Source organism: Xenopus laevis, chromosome 9_10S (assembly GCF_017654675.1).
Source record: "Xenopus laevis strain J_2021 chromosome 9_10S, Xenopus_laevis_v10.1, whole genome shotgun sequence".
Lineage (NCBI taxonomy): Eukaryota > Metazoa > Chordata > Amphibia > Anura > Pipidae > Xenopus > Xenopus laevis.
In genome coordinates, this window is record NC_054388.1 from 17,452,109 (window position 1) to 17,470,690 (window position 18,582).

An 18,582-nucleotide genomic window follows, 5' to 3' on the forward strand; every position below is an offset into this window, starting at 1 on the left:
GCCATACCCTTTGCATTAATACCCCTAAGGGTAGGACTACCTGGACGTTTTCTGCGCAATCCGACATGCTGCGACAAAACGCCTTCGGGAAGTCGCATTCAACAGAAATAAGGTAAGCGATAGAAATGTCAAATGAAGTCGCAGTGTTGATCCGACGCGACTGTCGGATGCAGATACAGTGTGCAGCATCTGCCAGTCGTATCATGTCGGATCAACGATGCAACTTCATCCGACAATGCAATCACCTTATTTCGGTGGCATTTTGTTGCAGCACGTCGGATCACTCCGACAACGTCCATGTAGTCCTACCCTTATAGGCACACAGGTGCAACATCACTAATGTATTCAGCCAATAACTTTGCACAAATGATTCCATAGGCGGGAGGAGCCAGTGTTACAGAATCAAAGAGCACGATGCAAACACTTAAGAAATACGCCAAGCAGAACTTCCCTGAATAAAGCTTTTATATGTGCCAGTGGCATAACTAGATTATACTGGGCCCCACAGCACATTCATTTTAGGGCCCCCAACATATCCAGAGGTTGTCCTGTTTTACCAATATGTGTTGATATTGCTCATGTATTAAGGGTCTTGTGAGATCCCCTATACCTCCTAGGCCCCCCTGCAGCCGCAGGATCTGCTTCCTCTGTAGTTACGCCCCTGATATGTGCTCATCTCATGCTGGCAATCCATGTGTCAGAAGCCTGGTGGGGCCCCACTCCTGCCCCCAGTCAGCAGTTTCTCCCAGTATTAGTGTGGGGGAAGCTAAAATTCTGTGATAACTCCCCCTCGCCATTTCCATCAGACTCTGGGGCACAGCTGTCCATTTCACTGATGCTTTCATACAGGTCCTCCTCCTCTGATTGGGCAGAAAGAACCCGTTTGGGGGAATTGCCAGCAGTCATGCCAAAGGCTGGAGCTTTCTCAGTGGCCCCCTGTCTGGTTGATACGTCCATGGGCTTCTTCTTCTTGTTCACTTTAGAGTACATCTCCTCCAGCTGCACAAGTGGAATACCAGGGCACACAATTAAATTATTGCATTAAACAATTAAATTATTAAAGAATTAAACAATTCTGTCCCCAGTGGAGTCTTTGCTGCCATGTTGCTTAGCTGGGGCTATAATACAACCCTAATGTTGGGTGCTGGGAGTTGCCCTTGCCAACTGAACAGGCACAGGCTGAAAAACCTACTTTGTTCTTCTTCCACGGTCTCCACCTTGCACAACTGTGGCCATCTTGTTTTGTATTCCCTGCTCATGTGGATGTCTTTACTTTGTATGGGGGAGTGTTTTTCCTGCTACTCATGTTTCTGCACAGGGAAGGTTATTTCCCAGTGCTCATGTGACTGTCTCTGCTTTCTTTGCATGTGGGGAAGTATATCTCAGTACTCGTGTGACTGTCTCTACTTTCTTTGCATGGGGCAGTGTATTTCTTGGTACTCATATCACAAGAATTCAAAATCCTATTTTATCACATTAGTCAAGCAAAATGAATAACACTATATAAATTATTTGAATCTTGTTTTCTTCAGTCTGGGAATTCATAATTATAACAAGGAGCCATTTTGTGGACACTGTTATTAAGATAAGTCTTGCATCATCTCAATATCTTGTTTGTTCACCAGAATGGGGGACCTGATGTCCATCCCCATGTACTGGCTACACAATTAAACGGCGAAGGGAATGTGGGGAGAGTAGTGACATCTAGGAAGTGCTGAATGGAAAGTGAAAGTAATTGTCTGCCCCGCCTCTATGCCTAAGGCATAGAGGAGAGGCAGACAATATTTGATTGACAGCTGAGATTTTTAAATGAGCGTACAGCTATGAATTCTTTAATAAAAATTAGAAATTGGATTTCATGTTTAATTTGAAAAGGACTTTTATTATACAGTTTTTTCATGTCTGGGTGACAGGTCCACTTTAATAAGAAGCCAGCAGCCCAGCCTTGCTTAATGGCAGCCATTGTACAAATACAGGGCACACATCTAAAGAAGCTTGGAGCCAAAAGACTTTGTGAATTTTCAGGTAGGCAAAGACCCTGAGTTTTATGGCCCCCTTGACTGCAGGGTCTGCCAACTCTATAGTTATGCCACTGATTGGGTGGCAGATGGCATAAGAAAGCTTAGCAAAAGCAGACAGAGTGCTGTGAGAAATGATATATAGAATCTGGCAGTGATGAATCTGAATCAAAAGAACAAAGCTTGGCCCAGAACAAGTTTTATACGGGTCTTATCAGCACTTAGTTTAGGCCCAAGGATATGTCCTGGGGCTGTCTGGGTCTGTCCTCATAGGGAACATTTACATGAAGGAAGGGGGAAGGAGAGCCTGGAACACTTACAAGGTAACAGCACTGACCCATTGGATCATATATGTAGGTGAAAACATTTGAGGTTGCCGCTGTCACAGAATTCCTAACCCAGCAGGCAGAACATCAGGTTCACATGGGCAGATGGGAATGGCCAACTAAATCTGAATATTGAATTATAAAGGAAACCCACTCATATTGATCAATATTTACGAATTCTCATTCTCCAGAATAAAAACTGGGGGTATTAGAATACTACTGGGTGCCCAATAATGGGTAGAAGAAACACAAGTAGCCTTTGGTGCCCAGACTGGGCTTTTGCACAAAGTGTCTGGGTGGAGTAGGAACAGAAGCCCAACCCACAGAGAGAACCCGGTACTCCATGGAACGTCCAAGCACAAGCAATAAGTATACAAAGCACAGATCTATTGAGGAGACCAAACAACTACTGAATAAGTGAATAGCCCAATAAAGGGTGGCAACACCATGATCAGGGGGAGGACGGGGAGTCATTTGTCCTAGGCCCCTTCCCAATGAGAAGCCCAGCCAGAAGCACAAACTTACCTATAAAATTGTGTAAAAAGTTGTGCAATCAATGTAAATTTTCTGCAAACAATGATAGGGACAGGTAGGTGGGTGGGGATTAATTAATTAATGGAACTGTTTATAGGAACTGCTTGTTATAGTGTAACATAGGCTGTTTCTATTTACTAGAATTATATGAGGACGTGAACTTTCCAGCAGCGGGAATGACTGGTTATTTTAGAGTGACACTAAACGTTTACATTGAATGATATGAGTATCTCCTACATGAACTTTCCAAAAGTGGGAATAACTGGTTATTATAGAATAACATGAACATTGTATACTGGGATCTCCTATTTGAATGATAGGAGTATCTTTTATGTGAATTTATCTCAACAAGTCCAGTTCTAGTAAAGTTGCTCTATACTTATCACTACTAGATACTGAAAAATTACTTAAAGTAAAAACTTAACCTTTAGGCTGTAACATAAGGAGAATGCAACAGAGCAATATAAATAGGGGATATAAAGCAGGTAGTATGAGTTGATGCCCATATGGCATTGGTATGAAAGACACTTACTTTGAGAGCATCTGTCTCAGGGGAGGGGGATGGAACCATGGGCCACTGGTCCCGGTTCTGCTTCTGGACTCCTGAACCGCCACTTTTGTTCCCTTTCCGTATACAGGCATACTCTGCAGCACCACTGGCTGGCCTATTTGGCTCCACTGTGAAGCCCACAGTCTCATACCCACTGAACGTGAGTGGCTGAGGGGCAAAAGCCAGGTTGGAGTAAGTGTCATCATTATCAGCTCTGGGACATGGGACTTGCCACTTGGACGGAGGGTACACAGGGTCCATACTGATTGGCCTGAGCTCTGAAATCCAAACAAAGGAAAAATGCAGAGGGTAAGTAGGCTTGGCAGTATGTGAATGCCATATTTTTCTCATAAAGGCTTTTTAAGGAACCTGACTGCATGTGTGGTGCTGTCTACCTGGGAATATTGAATATTAAGGTGGAAGTGGCTACCTGAGACGTGCACCCCAACTGCAAAAGTTTCCATTGCTGAGTGCTGACTTCTGCTGTCTAGTATGTGAATGCCCCCTGCTGGGTATTATTGGTATGTACCAATTAGCATAGCAAGAGGCGACTGTACCTCCAATAGACCCCTACACTGTCTGTGCCCCTTCCCTCACCTTCAGAGACAGGCCAACCAGCACAGGCTAGAGGAATGGTGGCATCACCCTACCATAGGTACTGAGGCTTGAGCTCCACCTGCTGGGAATCTCCACTTTAGCCCACTAGGGGTCACATGAGATCACCCAGACCACTGTAACCCCTTGCTCACCTGATGTAACCCCTCACTAATGCTTCACTCACCTGCTGTAACCTCTCACTCACTGGTTTTATCTTTTAAAGGTGTGAGTGTGAACTTACGGGGGTATCCTGGACGGGGTCGCTGGATCTCATGCAGTTTGGTGTCAGACTTACTGAGAGAGCGCAGCTGGGTTTGACGCAGCAGAGACTGTAAGGCAAACAGAGTCATGTTAGTGACTCTTTTAGCTCTTTCTATCACATTAGCCCCAAGTACAGAGTTGCCATCAATTAGAACTAGATACTTCAACTCACTTCCCGGTCTATACTTTCCCGCCCCATCATAATTACACCCTTCAGCTAGAGTCCTGCAGCGGGTCGGGTACCCGCGGCTTAGCCGCAGAAACCTGTGGTACCGGGTGCAGGTATAGTCGAGGGGCGGCGATACTGCGGGTTTGCGGGTCGGGCCGCGGGTCTTCTCAATAGCGGTTTTTACTCTTTTTTTTCTGATCACGTCTACTTCCCATGATGTAACCTCTGGTTTACAATGACAGCACTGGCCCGGGTTGCAGATAAGGTACTTGCGGGTCGAGTAACGGGTCCAAGGGGGTTGCAGGTTGTGGGTCGGGTACGGGTTCCAAAAAATGGAACCGTGCAGGACTCTACCTTCAGCTCCATAAATTTTGCACTTACCACATCCACCAAGGCCACCCCACTGGGATACTTGCTCTGTGCTCTCTGCATCTTCCTTTTCTTCCTAATACAATCAAAACAGGACACATAACCTGCTATAGTTACAATGCTTTAGCTGATGGTGCTTTTAGCTAGATTGGCAGAAGAACATACAGTCTTGCCTTATTTATGATAGATAAGATATGGGTCTACACAGAAGTCTATATAGTTGCAATGTACCCACAGGGAAATAAAAGTTATATCCCTCCTACAGTGTCGCTACAGCACATCTCACAGGCTCATATGAGCACTAGACAGCATGGACAGTATGAGATCAGTATAGTGAGCAAACCTGTGGCCCTTTAATTACTGATCCCCAACAACTCTCACTCAGGGCCGGACTGGGGGTAAAAAGCAGCCCGGGCAAAAAAATCAAAGCAGCCCACATGTAAACACGCGCTGGTCTTGTACACATTCACTCATATATTGGGGTAAAACTGCAAAAAAATCATGCAGGTCATTAGTTGGATCCTGAACATATAGTACTAAAAAAGATACGGTTTACAGCACATAAACCAGAGAAGAACAGGAGCAAGAAGTGCTGGATATGTACTTCAAACAACACAAATCACCTAAGTGTGACATTAGCCTTAGGGTCAAGTATGGGGGGGGGGGGTGCTCAGAAGTGACTTGTCTGCCCTGCTTCCAGTCTAGGCAGAGGTGTTTGCCCAAGTACCCAGGACTAACATCCCTTTTTGTAGTCCTGCGCAGCAGACGAATGCTAGGGCCACCAAGAAGACTAGTTGCACCAATGGCACCAGTGTCGGACTGGGGCACCTGGGGCCCACCAGAAAACCTGAGCTTGAGGGCCTTCCTTTATTCACAAAAGCTAACCAGTACTTGAAGAAAAAGTCACTTTAACACATCTCCCTGATTTTACATTTGTTTTTCTGGTCCCCTGAAAAACGTAAATTGGTGTTCTACTTTATACACAGACACACACATTTTATAAACACCAGTACTCCATTTAATTTATTTAATCAATTCATTAATATTAATAAATAATAATATTTAATGTATTTTATGAATCTATTGATAATACAATAGCCTGCATTTGATTTATTTAATTTAATCACTATATGCACCCCAGCCTAAGTACAACAAAAAAATTAGTGTACAGACAAGATAAATGACTGTGAGGAGGGCAGAGGAGGGGGGGGGGGGAGTTCCAGCAGTAAAATAAAAAGAAATGGGGTTTAAAAGTAAAATGAAATAAGAGAATAACCCACATAGCCTGTATGTAACTGGTGACACCAAGCAAACTTTATTGCTTGGGGGGGGCATGGAAAAAACTTTCTTGGGGGGTGTCTGATTGGAGGTAGTAGCCAATTCAGCAGCAGTCAATGAAGTAATGGGGGGGGGGCTGTCAGAGAATGTGTAAGTTGCCTGTGAAGGGTGCAGAGAAGGAGGCAGCTGGATAGTCAGGAACATGCAGTTTGTGTCGGTTATGGGGTAGTCAAAGTTAGCAGGCAAGGCCCACCTGCATTAGCTGCTTCCGTCATCCTCCTCCTCCACACCCTGACATTGCTCATTATCCACCCTTCTTTCGCCCCTCGTTGGCTCACCAGAGCTGCACAGAAATTCAGAGGCCTCTCCCTCCCGCACTTGTTCTTCCGACTGCGGATCTCTTCTTGAAGTTAGTATTGGTGGGAGGCGGGAGCTGCAGCAGGTCACAAGAGCGATAGTGAAATGATCGCACACTGCCTGCAGGAGGGGGAGATGGCTAAGTAGATACAATGTCCTCCCCCAAGCTAACTATTCGGACTGCTTGTCCCACTGTGTCAGGCTGCCTTCCAGAAACAGCCGGAAGTCATTAGTGAGAGACGCTGCGGCTGCAGCATAGTTTCTAATCAGGATTAGAAGCGGCCCACTTGGACAAACCATAATGCGGCCTTTCGGGCAATTGCCCGAACTGACCTATTGCCAGTCCAGGCCTGCTCTCACTTGTACATCAGTCACATTCCTGACATGGAGAGAGCTGTGCTGGGAGGACTAAGGGGTAGCTGTGCCTCTCATGTGACCCTCTAGTCAGTATCTGCCCCAGAGAATAGCACATAGCTGTGTCACGCACAAGTGCCGATTCATTAATACAGACTAAATTTGTATTTGAGTAGTGACCCATAGGAGTCAACTAGTAGATTCACTCTGGTGCAGTTATGCTAATGCAAACACATTTCTGATTGGCAGCTACGATTACAGAAATGGTGAACTTTGTGTTTGTGAGCATCCCGCTTAAACTTCTATTACAGCAGCTGTATCACACACACGTATAGTCCCATAGTGGGAGTGTTACCCAATATTTCCCCCTGGTGCCATGTTTGTGCCCATCATACCTCCTCCTGCAGAATGTGCAGAGACTGACGAGCAGCAAGAAGAGCCCCAGCAGCCCAGTGCAGAGGGGCAAAAAGTTCTTCGAGGAGATGCTGGGTGTGGGAGCCATGGGACACGTACTGACCAGCTGTGCAAAGAGAGAGAAAGCAGTGGGACATGGTCAGGTGCAGTTCAGCCAAATCCTCAGCCGCATTCTCTGGGCCTCATGGCGTCGGTGCTGGGGTTCATTCTGCGGCAATAAATCCCCAGGAGGGTGTCGCCTCTGTACAGTTACACCACTTCCTGTGGCGCGCAGGTGTGCTCTGTGCAAGGATGAGCTGGGTGCTTGTGGTTTCACCAGCAGCCTCTTTATATTATCAGCCTGATCCTAAGTCTGAACTACAACTCCCATCAACCCCTAACATCCATAACATCTTGCACACCCTATCATTTGTCTATCCCCTCCATCTAAACATCTGAGGGAGCTGTACAGAGAGGGATGGGGTGTTAGGGGCTATCGCACAAAAGCCCGGGGGGATTGCTGCAATGTAGGTAATGTATCGCAGGGGGTGCCGCTCATATTTATGAGACCAGCAAATACCACACTGGGATGTAGAAACCACCAGCAAAAGAAGCTGTGGAAATTGGGTGCAATAGGGCATTGGGAGGACACCCTCCTGTACACACACCGTCCTATATACACACTGTAATTAGCTTGTGGGTGCAGAACAACCTGGCAGTGAGTGGAGGTTGTCAACCAAAAATGGGCATCTATGCTTGTCTAATTGAACTGCCAGGTACTACAGAGATCAAAGGGTGTGAGTGGGTGACCCAGTGAGACAAAAATAAGGATAACCACCGTCTGACCAGCTAGAGCCATTGACCTGACAAGTCCTGATTCAAGGGCCACTTCTGAGTCCACTTCCTCCCGCTCACCTCTTACCTTCAAAGCAGATATGCAGCCATTTTCTTGTGTCTGTGACTAACAGCCAGTTCCTGTGTGCGGGAGGGTTCTGCCACGGGAGATCCGACAGCTTAATGCTGAGGCACCACAAAGTGTAGAGTTAGCTCAGGAGGTGCAAGGATGCTCAGCATGAGGGTTGGAGCTGAAAGAGCCAAGAGTGCAGTGGCCAACCTTGTGCAATGTAGCTCAGCTGGCAAATAAGATGGTAGTAGAGGGGTTACTTAGGTCTTGTTTTTCTATAGGAACAGCAAGTGCACTCTATCAGTCATATACAGTTAGGCCCATAAATCTTTTGATAATAAATTATGGTTCTGTGCATTACCACATTACATTTTAAATAAAACAACTCAGATGTAGTTGAACTGCAGACTTTCAGCTTTAATTCAGTGGGTTGAACAAAAAGATTTCATAAAAATGTGAGGAACTAAAGCCTTTTTTTTTTTAAACACAATCACTTCATTTCAGGGGCTCAAAAGTAATAAGACAAATTAAAAAACAGAAAATAAAATGTTCATTTCTAATACTTGGTTGAAAACCCTTTGCTGGCAATGACGGCCTGAAGTCTTGAACTCATGGACATCAACAGATTCTGGGTTTGCTCCTTTTTAATGCTCTGCCAGGCCTTTACTGCAGCGGCTTTCACTTGCTGTTTGTTTGTGGACCTTTCTGTCCGAAGTTTAGTCTTCAACAAGTGAAATGCAGCTCAATTGGGTTCAGATCAGGGGACTGACTTGGCCATTCAAGAATATTCCACTTTTTTGCTTTAAAAAACCTGTGGATTGCTTTCGCTTTATGTTTTGGGTCATTGTCCATCTTTATTATGAAATGCCTCCCAATCAGTTTGACTGCATTTAGCTGGATTTGAGCAGACAGTGTCTCTGAACACCTCAGAATTCATTCAGCTGCTTCTGTCCTGTGTCACATGATGGATAAACTCTAGTGTCCCAGTGCCACTGGCAGCCATGCACACCCAAGCCATCACACTGCCTCCGCCATGTTTTATAGATGATGTGGTATGCTTTGGATAATGAGCTGTTCCATGTCTTTTCCATACTTTTTTCTTGCCATCATTCTGGTAGAGGTTGATCTTCATCTGTCCAAATAATGTTTTTCCAGAACTGTGCTGGCTTTTTTAGATGGTTTTTTTTTTTAAGCATAGTCCAATCTAGCCTTTCTATTCTTGATGCTTATGAGTGGCTTGTACCTTGCAGTGCACCCTCTGTATTTACTTTCATACAGTCTTCTCTTTATGGTAGACTTGGATATCGATATGCCTACCTCCTAGAGAGTGTTGTTCACTTGTTTGGCTGTTGATTCTGCGATTATCCACCACTGTTGTCTTCCTGACATTTTAAGGGTAAGGCCACACTGGGCGTTTTGGGGAGATTTGGTCGCCTGGCGACTAATCGATTTGTCTTTGCGGCGACCAATCTCCCCAAACTCCTTCCCCCACTCTGCGCCGGCTAAAATGAGAAAAAAAAAACCCGATGGCGCTAATCAAACACGGCGATTCGTTTTCAGAAGTCGCCTGAAGTCTCATTGGGGAGATTGGTCGCCGCAAAGACGAGACGCCAAATCTCCCCAAAATGCCCAGTGTGGCCTAACCCTTAAGGATTTTATTTAAGTAAATTGATTAATATATTTAAGTCAATTGATTAATAAGTTGTTGGTCGTTATTATTAGTGCAATTAATTAAACCCACGTACACAAAAATGGGTGGCTGGCTCCAATCTCTATATGGACTAACTAATTAACGACCTCCATTATAAACTTGCTTTGATGCTGTTAGATACCTAAACACATCAAATAGAAAAAAGCAAAAAGCAAGCCACTGGGTAATTCTCACCGAGTGGAAAGGGGTGACCTGGGTGTCCAAACCCCAGGCCCTTCACTTAAAGGAAGAACAATTCTGTTTCAAATATGGTAGAAAATCAGCAGAGCTTGTCACTCACCAAATCTGTGAGGTGGCCCGGGTGCCTCTTTCAATTAATTGAGGTATCTAAATTGCCAGAGCTTAAATCAATAAATAATTCATTAGACTTCAATCATTAATTCTAATTCTATTGTCAATCAACAATCCACAATGAATTATTAATGCAATTAATTGACCTTCTTCAATAAGGTATCTAAAGTGCATACACTGAATGGTCGGCCCCCACACATTTTCACCTCACCAAATCTGTCCTATGTTGCAAAAAGTTTGAAAACCCCTGACATAAGCTCACTGCCTGCCAGGAATGTATTTCTGGAAATATTTTGCAGAAGATGGAAAGTACCCACCCAAAACACCCCTCTTACCTTCCCACATTGAGTGCCAGGGCTTCCTTTAAATGATTAATTTCTCGCTGCTTCTATTTAATCTTCTCAGCGGTTATTGCCACACTTAGTGCCCTCTTGCTGTCCTTGCACAGCTCCTTCCCCTTCTTTTCAGAAGCCATCTGGGTCTCACCGGTATATTTGCCCTTCATTTTCTCATTCAGGAAGTCAAAGATGTCATGGGTAGATTTTGTGCCACCCCATTGGCCAGTGGGGTTTGGTCATCTTTTGCTGGCTTTTTGCTCATGCTTGCCCCTGGCCTAGAAAATGAGTGAGGGACATACAGCAGAGTCCCATATAAGGTGACTTCATACCTAGGGATTTGACAGTTGACTTTGTCCATTGGTTGGCTCTGTGTTAAGTGTATATTCCTTCAGAGTTTTTGCCAAATAACCCATATTTTAGTGAAAAAAATGGGAAAAGGTTGAGTGACACCCCTTAGACTGACAGATGTTGCTCCTCTCCCTCATTTTAGGTAATTTGGAGAATTTTCCCCAATGTACTGTGTGCTCATTCTAACTGCCCCACTGCTCAATTCTGATTGGCTGCTGTGAGCAAACTTCCAATGTAAACGGAGGCCCAGTACCTGATGGAAGTGACACAATTTGTCATACGTTTATATCTGCCTTTTTCTGTATTCCATAGGAAATGTTAAGCGCTAAACTATTTCTGATTTTCTCAGATTCGCTTTCATCTGGTATGGTGCCTATGGATTGGAGAAAAGCAGATCTTGTTCCAATATTTAAAAAGGTTATTGAAAAAAAAAGTCAAATGAAAAAGTTTGGGAACTCTTCTCAGCCAGCATAATAATTTATGCTGATAGGAAAGAAGCCTTTTCTGTGATAGGAAAGAAGCCTTTTCTGCACTCCTTTCATCACAAACAGTCGCATGTTGTATGCAAAAGCTCATTAAGACATTTTGGAATAAAGTGCTTTGGACTGATGAGACAAACATTTAGTTATTTGGTCATAACAAAAAGCACTTTGCATGGCGGAAGAAGAACACTACATTCCAAGAAAAACACCTGCGACCTACTGTAGAATTTGGTGGAGGTTCCATCATGCTGAGCAGCTACTTCAGGGACCCTTGTTAAAGTCGAGGGTCGGATGAATTCAACCCAATATCAACAAATTCTTCAGGATAATGTTGAAGCATCAGTCAAAGTTGATGTTACGCGGGGATTGGATATTCAACAACACACTTGGAAATCTACAAAGGCATTTATGCAGAGGGAGAAGTACAATATTTTGGAATGGCCATCACAGTACCCCGACTTGAACATCATGAAAAATCTATGGGACGATGTGAAGCAGGCTGTCCATGCTCGGCAGCCATCAAATTTAACTGAACTGGAGAGATTTTGTATGGACAAATGGTCAAAAATACCGCCATCCAGACACTCATCAAAGGCTATAAGAGGCATCTAGAGGCGGTTACATTTGCAAAAGGAGGCTTAACTTAGTATTGATGTAATATCTCTGTTGGGGTGCCCAAATTTATGCACCTGTCTAATTTTATGATGCATATTGCATATTTTCTGTTAATCCAATAAACTGCTGAAATACTACTGTTTCCATAAGGCATGTTATATATTAAAAGGAAGTTGCTACTTTGAAAGCTTGACTGTATGTGAATTCCTTTCCCTCTTAGTACAGTATATAATGGAAATGTGTTTTTCCCTGCAGAACATCACTACTGGGTCCAATGCGGCACCGATGGCACATTGTAGGTAAAACATAAATGGTCTTATTACATGTTATAAATAATTTGCTATTGCCCCAGGGGTAAGTGAAAGGGCAATAAGGGTGGGAAATGTTTTATTAACGCACAGTGGGATTATTATTTTTCAGAGAGCACGATCTTCTTTTGTGCATGTTGGACACGAAGATGACAACAATGAAGAACATTACCCATTACTTGGTAATGCTCCTCTCTCTGGCATGAAATGCAGAACAGATGCTTAGATAAATAGGGAATAAATAATATTAAATTGCCAGCCCGTCTCACACTGCTACTTTCTGTATGTTCCAGAAAGTGCTCAAGAGGGCTCATGACACCCTCTGGAGCGATGCCTCATTGTCTCATGTAAGTGTCACTATTATTATTATTTTAGGAGAGGTCATTATTCACTGTGTCTCTATAATAATTAGGAGCATTCTTATTCATTGTATTTCTTGCTCCCCTGGGGGGGGATCTAAAGTCACCCACCTAACTGTCATACAACAAAAAAAATGGGGTTATGAACAGACACTGCATAGAATTTTATCACAAGGGGCCACATGGGCACAATAATGGCATTGGTACAAAGCAGTGCTTAACATCGACTCTCTTCTTATATTTTCTTCCCTTCAAAGCTAGCAAGGTACAAAAGCAAACTCTTTTAGCTGATCCAGAGCTCACAACCATCGAGCCTCCTGCTGCAGAGGAAAAGGTCCCAAACATGGAGCATCCTGCTGCAGAGGAGGAGATAACCATCAAACCTCCTTCTACAGAAGAGCAAATCTCGATTGTCGAGCCTCCTGCTGCTGAGGAAGAGATTGGCACCATCAAGCCTCCAGCTGCTAAGGAAGAGATTGGCACCATGGAGACTCCTGCTGCAGAGGAGAACATAACCATCAAATGGTCGATGATCCTACTGCAGAGGAGGAGGTCACCACCATCCTGCCTCCTGCTGCAGAGGAAGAGATCCCGAACTTTGAGCCTCCTGCTGCAGTGGAGTGGATGAAAGAAGAACAGAAGAATGGTACTACTGTAAAGGTACAAAGAATGACCTTGAGAAAACGGGCCCAGAGAGCAATAACCAAGAGGCTCCAGAGATTCTGGGTAATGTATCTTCATACTGGCAACTGATTTTCAATTGCTGATGCACAATGTTGGCTACTGCACTAAACTTTGCGTAATTAAATACAGTTCCAGTTTTTAGGGCCTCTACCCAAGCAATCGTAGTTATAAAAAGGCAGTCATAGGGTACTTATTGGGCTAATGTGGTACTAGGTTGCTGAACAGTGATCTGGCCAAGGCTACAGATATCACTGTTGATTCTCTAAAAGGCCAATGAGGGCGAGGTAAAATAACTAATAGGGATGCTGTAGCACTGAGTTGAAGAAGGGAATGGGTTAATATCTCTGCAGGGTTAATTGATGAATATGTATACGATGGGGCTAAAAAAACATAGGGACACATACTGATCTCGAATGATTGGAAGGAACTACAATATTTACTCCACAGGCCACACCCCCTTTCTTACTATTGGAATTCCATCCACTTCCCACAAGCCTATTGATACTATAACAGATATTTAGTATATGAAGGTGCTTGATATTGGTGAATGCCTTTGCTGGATTTGTTTGTGGGTACCACTCTCTCCAGGTTATGAGACATCCTTTTGGTGTGTGTGTGGGGGGGTTCCTGCTAAAGCGACACACTTCATTGTTTACTAGGCCAGCAACAGCTGTGAGCGCGTGGGTGCATTAGTGGACACAGTTATCATTGGTGTCTCCCTCCTGTTTCTGGTCCTGACTTTGGCAAAGTTCTCGGCTTCAGTTTCCAGCTTCTCCTTTCCTGCACCTCGTTTCTTTGGACAGAATTTTAAGCTACGACTTAGCTGCCTCCTAAAATTAATTCTTCTGTTCCCCTCTGGCTTTGATGTTTCACGGACTAACTTCCTGGTAATGACTGGCTTCCCTCTGGACTTACGTTCCTTTTTGGGAAGTTTGGAAGTGTAAACTTGCCATTTGCTGGCATTCTCCTCAAAAGATATTGGCCTCACACTTTTACTTGCTGTCTCTCTGGAACAAGACTTGCCTTTACTTTTCTGCTACACTTACCTGCTGCCATGAAGTCTCCAGCACTTTTGTTCAAAAAACACTTGTTATTCAGCTGCTGCAGTCTACACAGGCCTGTCAAAAAAAGGGCCAAAAATGCTGGAATATAGCCCCCAACTCCAAAGGGCACCCAAATCAAAAATCCAAAAATATATTCCCAGTCAGTACTCTCAAAGTTAAAAAGTCACTCTTTATTTAACATAAATATTAAAAAGTAGGCATACAGACCAATTGATGCTCCGCCTTACGCGTTTCGCACCCACAGGCACTTATTCATAGGCACTTCCAGCACTTTTGTTACCTGAAAGAAAAGGCAATTGGTTCATGAAGATCAAACCTTTATAATTTGCCCGCTAACAGTTATAATAATATCGTTTATGTTGGTGCCAAAAAATATGTATATGTATAGGTACTACTACAAAACTAATAAATAATTCAAAATCAAATATTATTAAAGTTAATCATGGAGAATATACTCACAATTCACCCCTGTCCTAGGGTGTAGGTCCAAGTCAACATTTCAAAAAAGTAAAAATGTGAGTATCCCCCGAAATAATGAATCAATCAATTAAAAAATGTAAACATTTATTAGGACATCAGAGCAAGACCCAACGCGTTTCGTGCCTGCTGGAGCACTTACACATAGGTTATACTCTCATAATACATTATCTTTTTACAAAGTGCACATCCCCCAAATCCAAATGGGAGCATGTCTTTTTACTCCAAAGTACCAAGCCACAAAGCTTTCCTAAATATGGTGATTTTGGAGTAGTCCAAAAAAATCACCTCAAAACCTCGACTTTCAGCATCTTATCTCCCTTGTATCATTAGGTACCAAGGTATAACACGCTACATATTAACGTCTGGGGACCACTAAACAGTTTGATGCCTAGTGTGTTTTAGTTTTCCCAAGTATATGCATGTGAGGGCCCCAAGATGAAGACACCCCATATGATTTGTCATTTCAGGTACTGCAAAAAGGAGTAAAGGCACAAACTAGTACATTCACCCCAGAAAGCCATATATATTTGGAAAGTACACATTCCCCTGAATCCAAATATGCAGGTCTTTTTACTCCAACGTACCAAGTCACAAGGCTTTGCCAATTTTGGTGACATTTCCAAAATCAATTCAAAGCTTCCACTTTGCAGCATCTTATCTCCCACATATCATTAGGTGCCAAGATAAAAAACCCTAAATATGAATGTTTGAGAATCACCGAACTGTTTGATGCCCAATATGCATAGGTTTACCAAAGTATTTGGCACATAGGGGCCCGAAAATGAAGACAGCATATGAGCTATCAGTTCTGTAATTCCAGACACCGCAAATAAAACACATTTACAGCATTTTACAAAAAAAGTATGTTCACCCCAGAAAGCCATATATTTTTGGAAAATACACATTCCTATGAATCTAAGATGGGTATACATGTCTTTTGACTCAAAGTCTTTTACTTGTATAATGGACAGCACCACTCACGATTCTCTTTTTCTTTAAAAAGCCTTTATTCAGCCATGGGCTCTGACCCAAAACAATTCAGCAACGTTTCAGACCGCCATCGGTCTTTTGTCAATGACAAAAGACCGATGGCGGTCTGAAACGTTGCCGAATTGTTTGGGGTCAGAGCCCATGGCTGAATAAAGGCTTTTTAAAGAAAAAGAGAATCGTGAGTGGTGCTGTCCATTATACAAGTATTTGGCAAACAAGTTTTGAGTGGAAACTGTTGGACTTGCATCAGCGTGAAACAGCTTGAAAGGCAAAGGTGCTGACTGGATCACTTTTTGACTCAAAGTACCCAGTCGCAAAGCTTTCCTAAATTTGGTGACATTTCTTAAAAATCACCTCAAAGGTACCAATTTGCAGCATATTATCTTCCTTGTATCATTAGGTACCAAGGTTTAACACCCTAAATATGAACGCCTGGGATCCTGGAATCAGGGCCGCCATCAGAAATCATGGGGCTCAGTATAGCAAAATGTTCCTGGTCCCCACCAGGCCCACTCCAGATCCCGCCCCAAACCCCACAGTTAAAAGACTACATAGACACCAGTGCTAAAAACGGCAACCCCCTCACTCAAAAGTTATAAAAAGGTCATTGGTGGTAAGGGCCCCTTATAATTTCAAAAAACAGTTGGGGGCCATGGTCCTACATAAAAGTTTTTTAAAAAAAAAACATTGGTGGTCAGGGCCCTCCTACAAGTTAAAAAAAAAATACTGGCATCAGTGACCCCCCATAAAAGTTTTGAAATAAAAAAAAACATTGGTGGTCATGGCCCCTCCCAATAAATTAAAAAACAAACAAACATTGGAGCCAGGGCCCCCCATAAAAGTTTATAGACTATTTAAAAAAAACATTGATGGCCAGGGGTTCAATAAAATAATAAAAAAACACACATTCAGTGGAACTTACGTTAGGTTCTTCTTATGTTTCATTCGACTCCTTTCATGGCTTCGGGTCTTTATGTGGCTTTAGCTTAGGCTCCTTACGTAGCTTCGGGTCTTATCGCGGCATCAGGACTTCAACTTTGGATCTTTTCGTGGCTTTGAGTCTTCGGCGGCGCATTAACTTTGCCGCTGTTAAGGGGGGGCCAGGCTAAATGAAAAGTGCCGAACAGGCCCCCCTTAAGGCCAGTACGGCTGTACCACCTGCTCCAGCTGAGCTCTGTATGTGTGAAGGGCAGTGGCCAGGCCCTCTTCATCCATTGTACAATGTTAGGGGTGCAACGGCTCTCTGCTGGACACACAAACAGCATTAAATAGGTGTTGCAGCTGAAGTAGAACTACAACTACCATCATTGTCACAGAGCCAGTATCGCTACGCTCAGTATAGGTCCCAGGTGCAGAACTAAGGCCACTCATAGGGGCAAATTCACTAACCGGAGAAAATTCGCCAGCGCTGGCTTTGCGCACTTCGCAACACTTCGCCATGCGTAAATTCGTCTGGACAACGATAATTCACGAAGATTCGAAGTTGCGCACAGGGTACCGAACGCTGGCAAAATTATGCTCAGCAGTTCGAAGTTACACTAGTATGTATGTATGTATGTATATTTTTACTTGTAAAGCGCTCCTTGAGGGCAAAGCACTGTACAACAAAACAATAAATTAGTAGTAACAAACAAGGGGTCATTGGAATAAAAAGTAACAATAAGTGCATTATTAGAATACAATTCACAAAAATATAAAACATAATTACAATGCAGATTAAGTGCTCAGTGTCAAGGAAACAAAAGGCTAGAGGACCCGTAGGGCTTACAGTCTAAATGGGAGGGTAACATACAGACACAATTCAGAGGGGTATTAAGGTGCTGTGGGTTACAGTTTGTTACACTGTTATATAAGTGCCAGTTCAGGTGTTGTCCAGGTGCTCCCAGAGGTAGTCTTTGAGTTTTGTTTTAAAAACATTGAGGGAGGATTCTCTCCTGAAAGATTCAGGAATGGCATTCCAAATATAAGGAGTCGCAAGAGAGAAGGGTTTGATACGGGAAACAGCAGTAGTAGTGGGGGGTACACTAGTGTTGACTAATTAGCATACGGCGTGCAGTTAAAGTACAATGGACGTATATGCTGCAGCAAATACATTACACTACACCAGGCCAGGGAACCTTAATAGAATTATATAAAGTTGTTTTATTGCCCTACATATGTGCCCACAGTATAGCTTAGGTGCCATATGTTAGCAAATGTAGGGAGGGAAGGAGGGTACCCCAAAAAATTTTTTACGATCTTTTTCAGTCTATCACCCTTTATATAGGAAAAAACGCCAGCGTTTTTTTGGGACTCAACTTTTTTTTGAGGAACTCCTGTCTACTCTATTGCACTTCGCCTGGTCTGTGGTGGTAAAGGCAAGTCTGGTGATAGAGGTAACGGTCAGTAACTTCAAAAACTTAGTGAATTTGCGTAGTAACGCTCTTTCGCCAGACCAAAAATTCACCTAGAGTGCGAAGTTGTGCCAGTCTATCTCCTTGGCAAAATTACACCAGCGAATTTACGCCAGCTACCGTTAGTAAAATGGCGAAGTGCCTAAATGACATCACGCCCCGGCGAATTTTCGCCAGCGTTAGCCACTTCGCCCTTTAGTAAATTTCCCCCATAGTGATAACAACAGCGGGCACTGTGCCTCACATACACTACACATGGTCCACACATCAGGCACAGGCAAACAAACAAGGTGACACCAGTGTTAGACTGGCCCACTGGGATACCAGGAAAACTCTTGGTGGGTCCAGGTGTCAGTGGGCCCTCATGCTGCTAAACTTTTGGCCTATTTCATGGTCATTCCCTATTTCT

At 43.6% G+C, this 18,582-nt stretch overlaps 1 protein-coding gene and 1 long non-coding RNA gene across 6 annotated transcripts; both read right to left on the bottom strand.

The window, feature by feature from the left end:
* Positions 1-447: 447 nt before the first annotated feature.
* On the bottom strand, positions 448-14,445 carry LOC108702671 (lck-interacting transmembrane adapter 1). Of its 5 annotated transcripts, XM_041578346.1 has the most exons (7): positions 14,293-14,445; positions 8,129-8,339; positions 7,209-7,333; positions 4,837-4,900; positions 4,267-4,354; positions 3,411-3,706; positions 448-999 (listed from the first exon to the last, which is right to left on the bottom strand). In XM_041578346.1, exons 3-7 carry the CDS (start codon positions 7,313-7,315, stop codon positions 733-735), a joined length of 822 nt encoding a protein of 273 aa, XP_041434280.1. In that variant the 5' UTR covers positions 7,316-7,333; positions 8,129-8,339; positions 14,293-14,445; the 3' UTR covers positions 448-732. The 5 variants fall into 5 exon arrangements, with proteins under 5 accessions (XP_041434280.1, XP_018093767.1, XP_041434283.1 ...); XM_018238278.2 differs by lacking the exon at positions 14,293-14,445 and having other exon boundaries at positions 8,129-8,548; XM_041578349.1 differs by lacking the exons at positions 8,129-8,339; positions 14,293-14,445 and adding an exon at positions 6,441-6,535 and having other exon boundaries at positions 7,209-7,310.
* A 71-nt stretch (positions 14,446-14,516) lies between these two features.
* On the bottom strand, positions 14,517-17,234 carry LOC108702673. Its single transcript, XR_001933335.2, has 2 exons — positions 16,703-17,234; positions 14,517-14,590 (listed from the first exon to the last, which is right to left on the bottom strand). It is a non-coding gene; the product is annotated as an uncharacterized LOC108702673 (long non-coding RNA).
* Between the last annotated feature and the right edge of the window lie 1,348 nt (positions 17,235-18,582).

What these genes read in the sequence shown, in the direction of transcription:
- LOC108702671 (XM_041578346.1), bottom strand. Translation starts at nt 7,315, where the DNA reads ATGGCTCCCACACCCAGCATCTCCTCGAAGAACTTTTTGCCCCTCTGC. An exon ending in TGCACATTCTGCAGGAGGAG is followed by an intron (nt 4,901 to 7,208) that starts GTATGATGGGCA and finishes TGATTGTATTAG; the next exon opens with GAAGAAAAGGAAGATGCAGA. An exon ending in ACCCCGTCCAGGATACCCCC is followed by an intron (nt 3,707 to 4,266) that starts GTAAGTTCACAC and finishes TTTGGATTTCAG; the next exon opens with AGCTCAGGCCAATCAGTATG.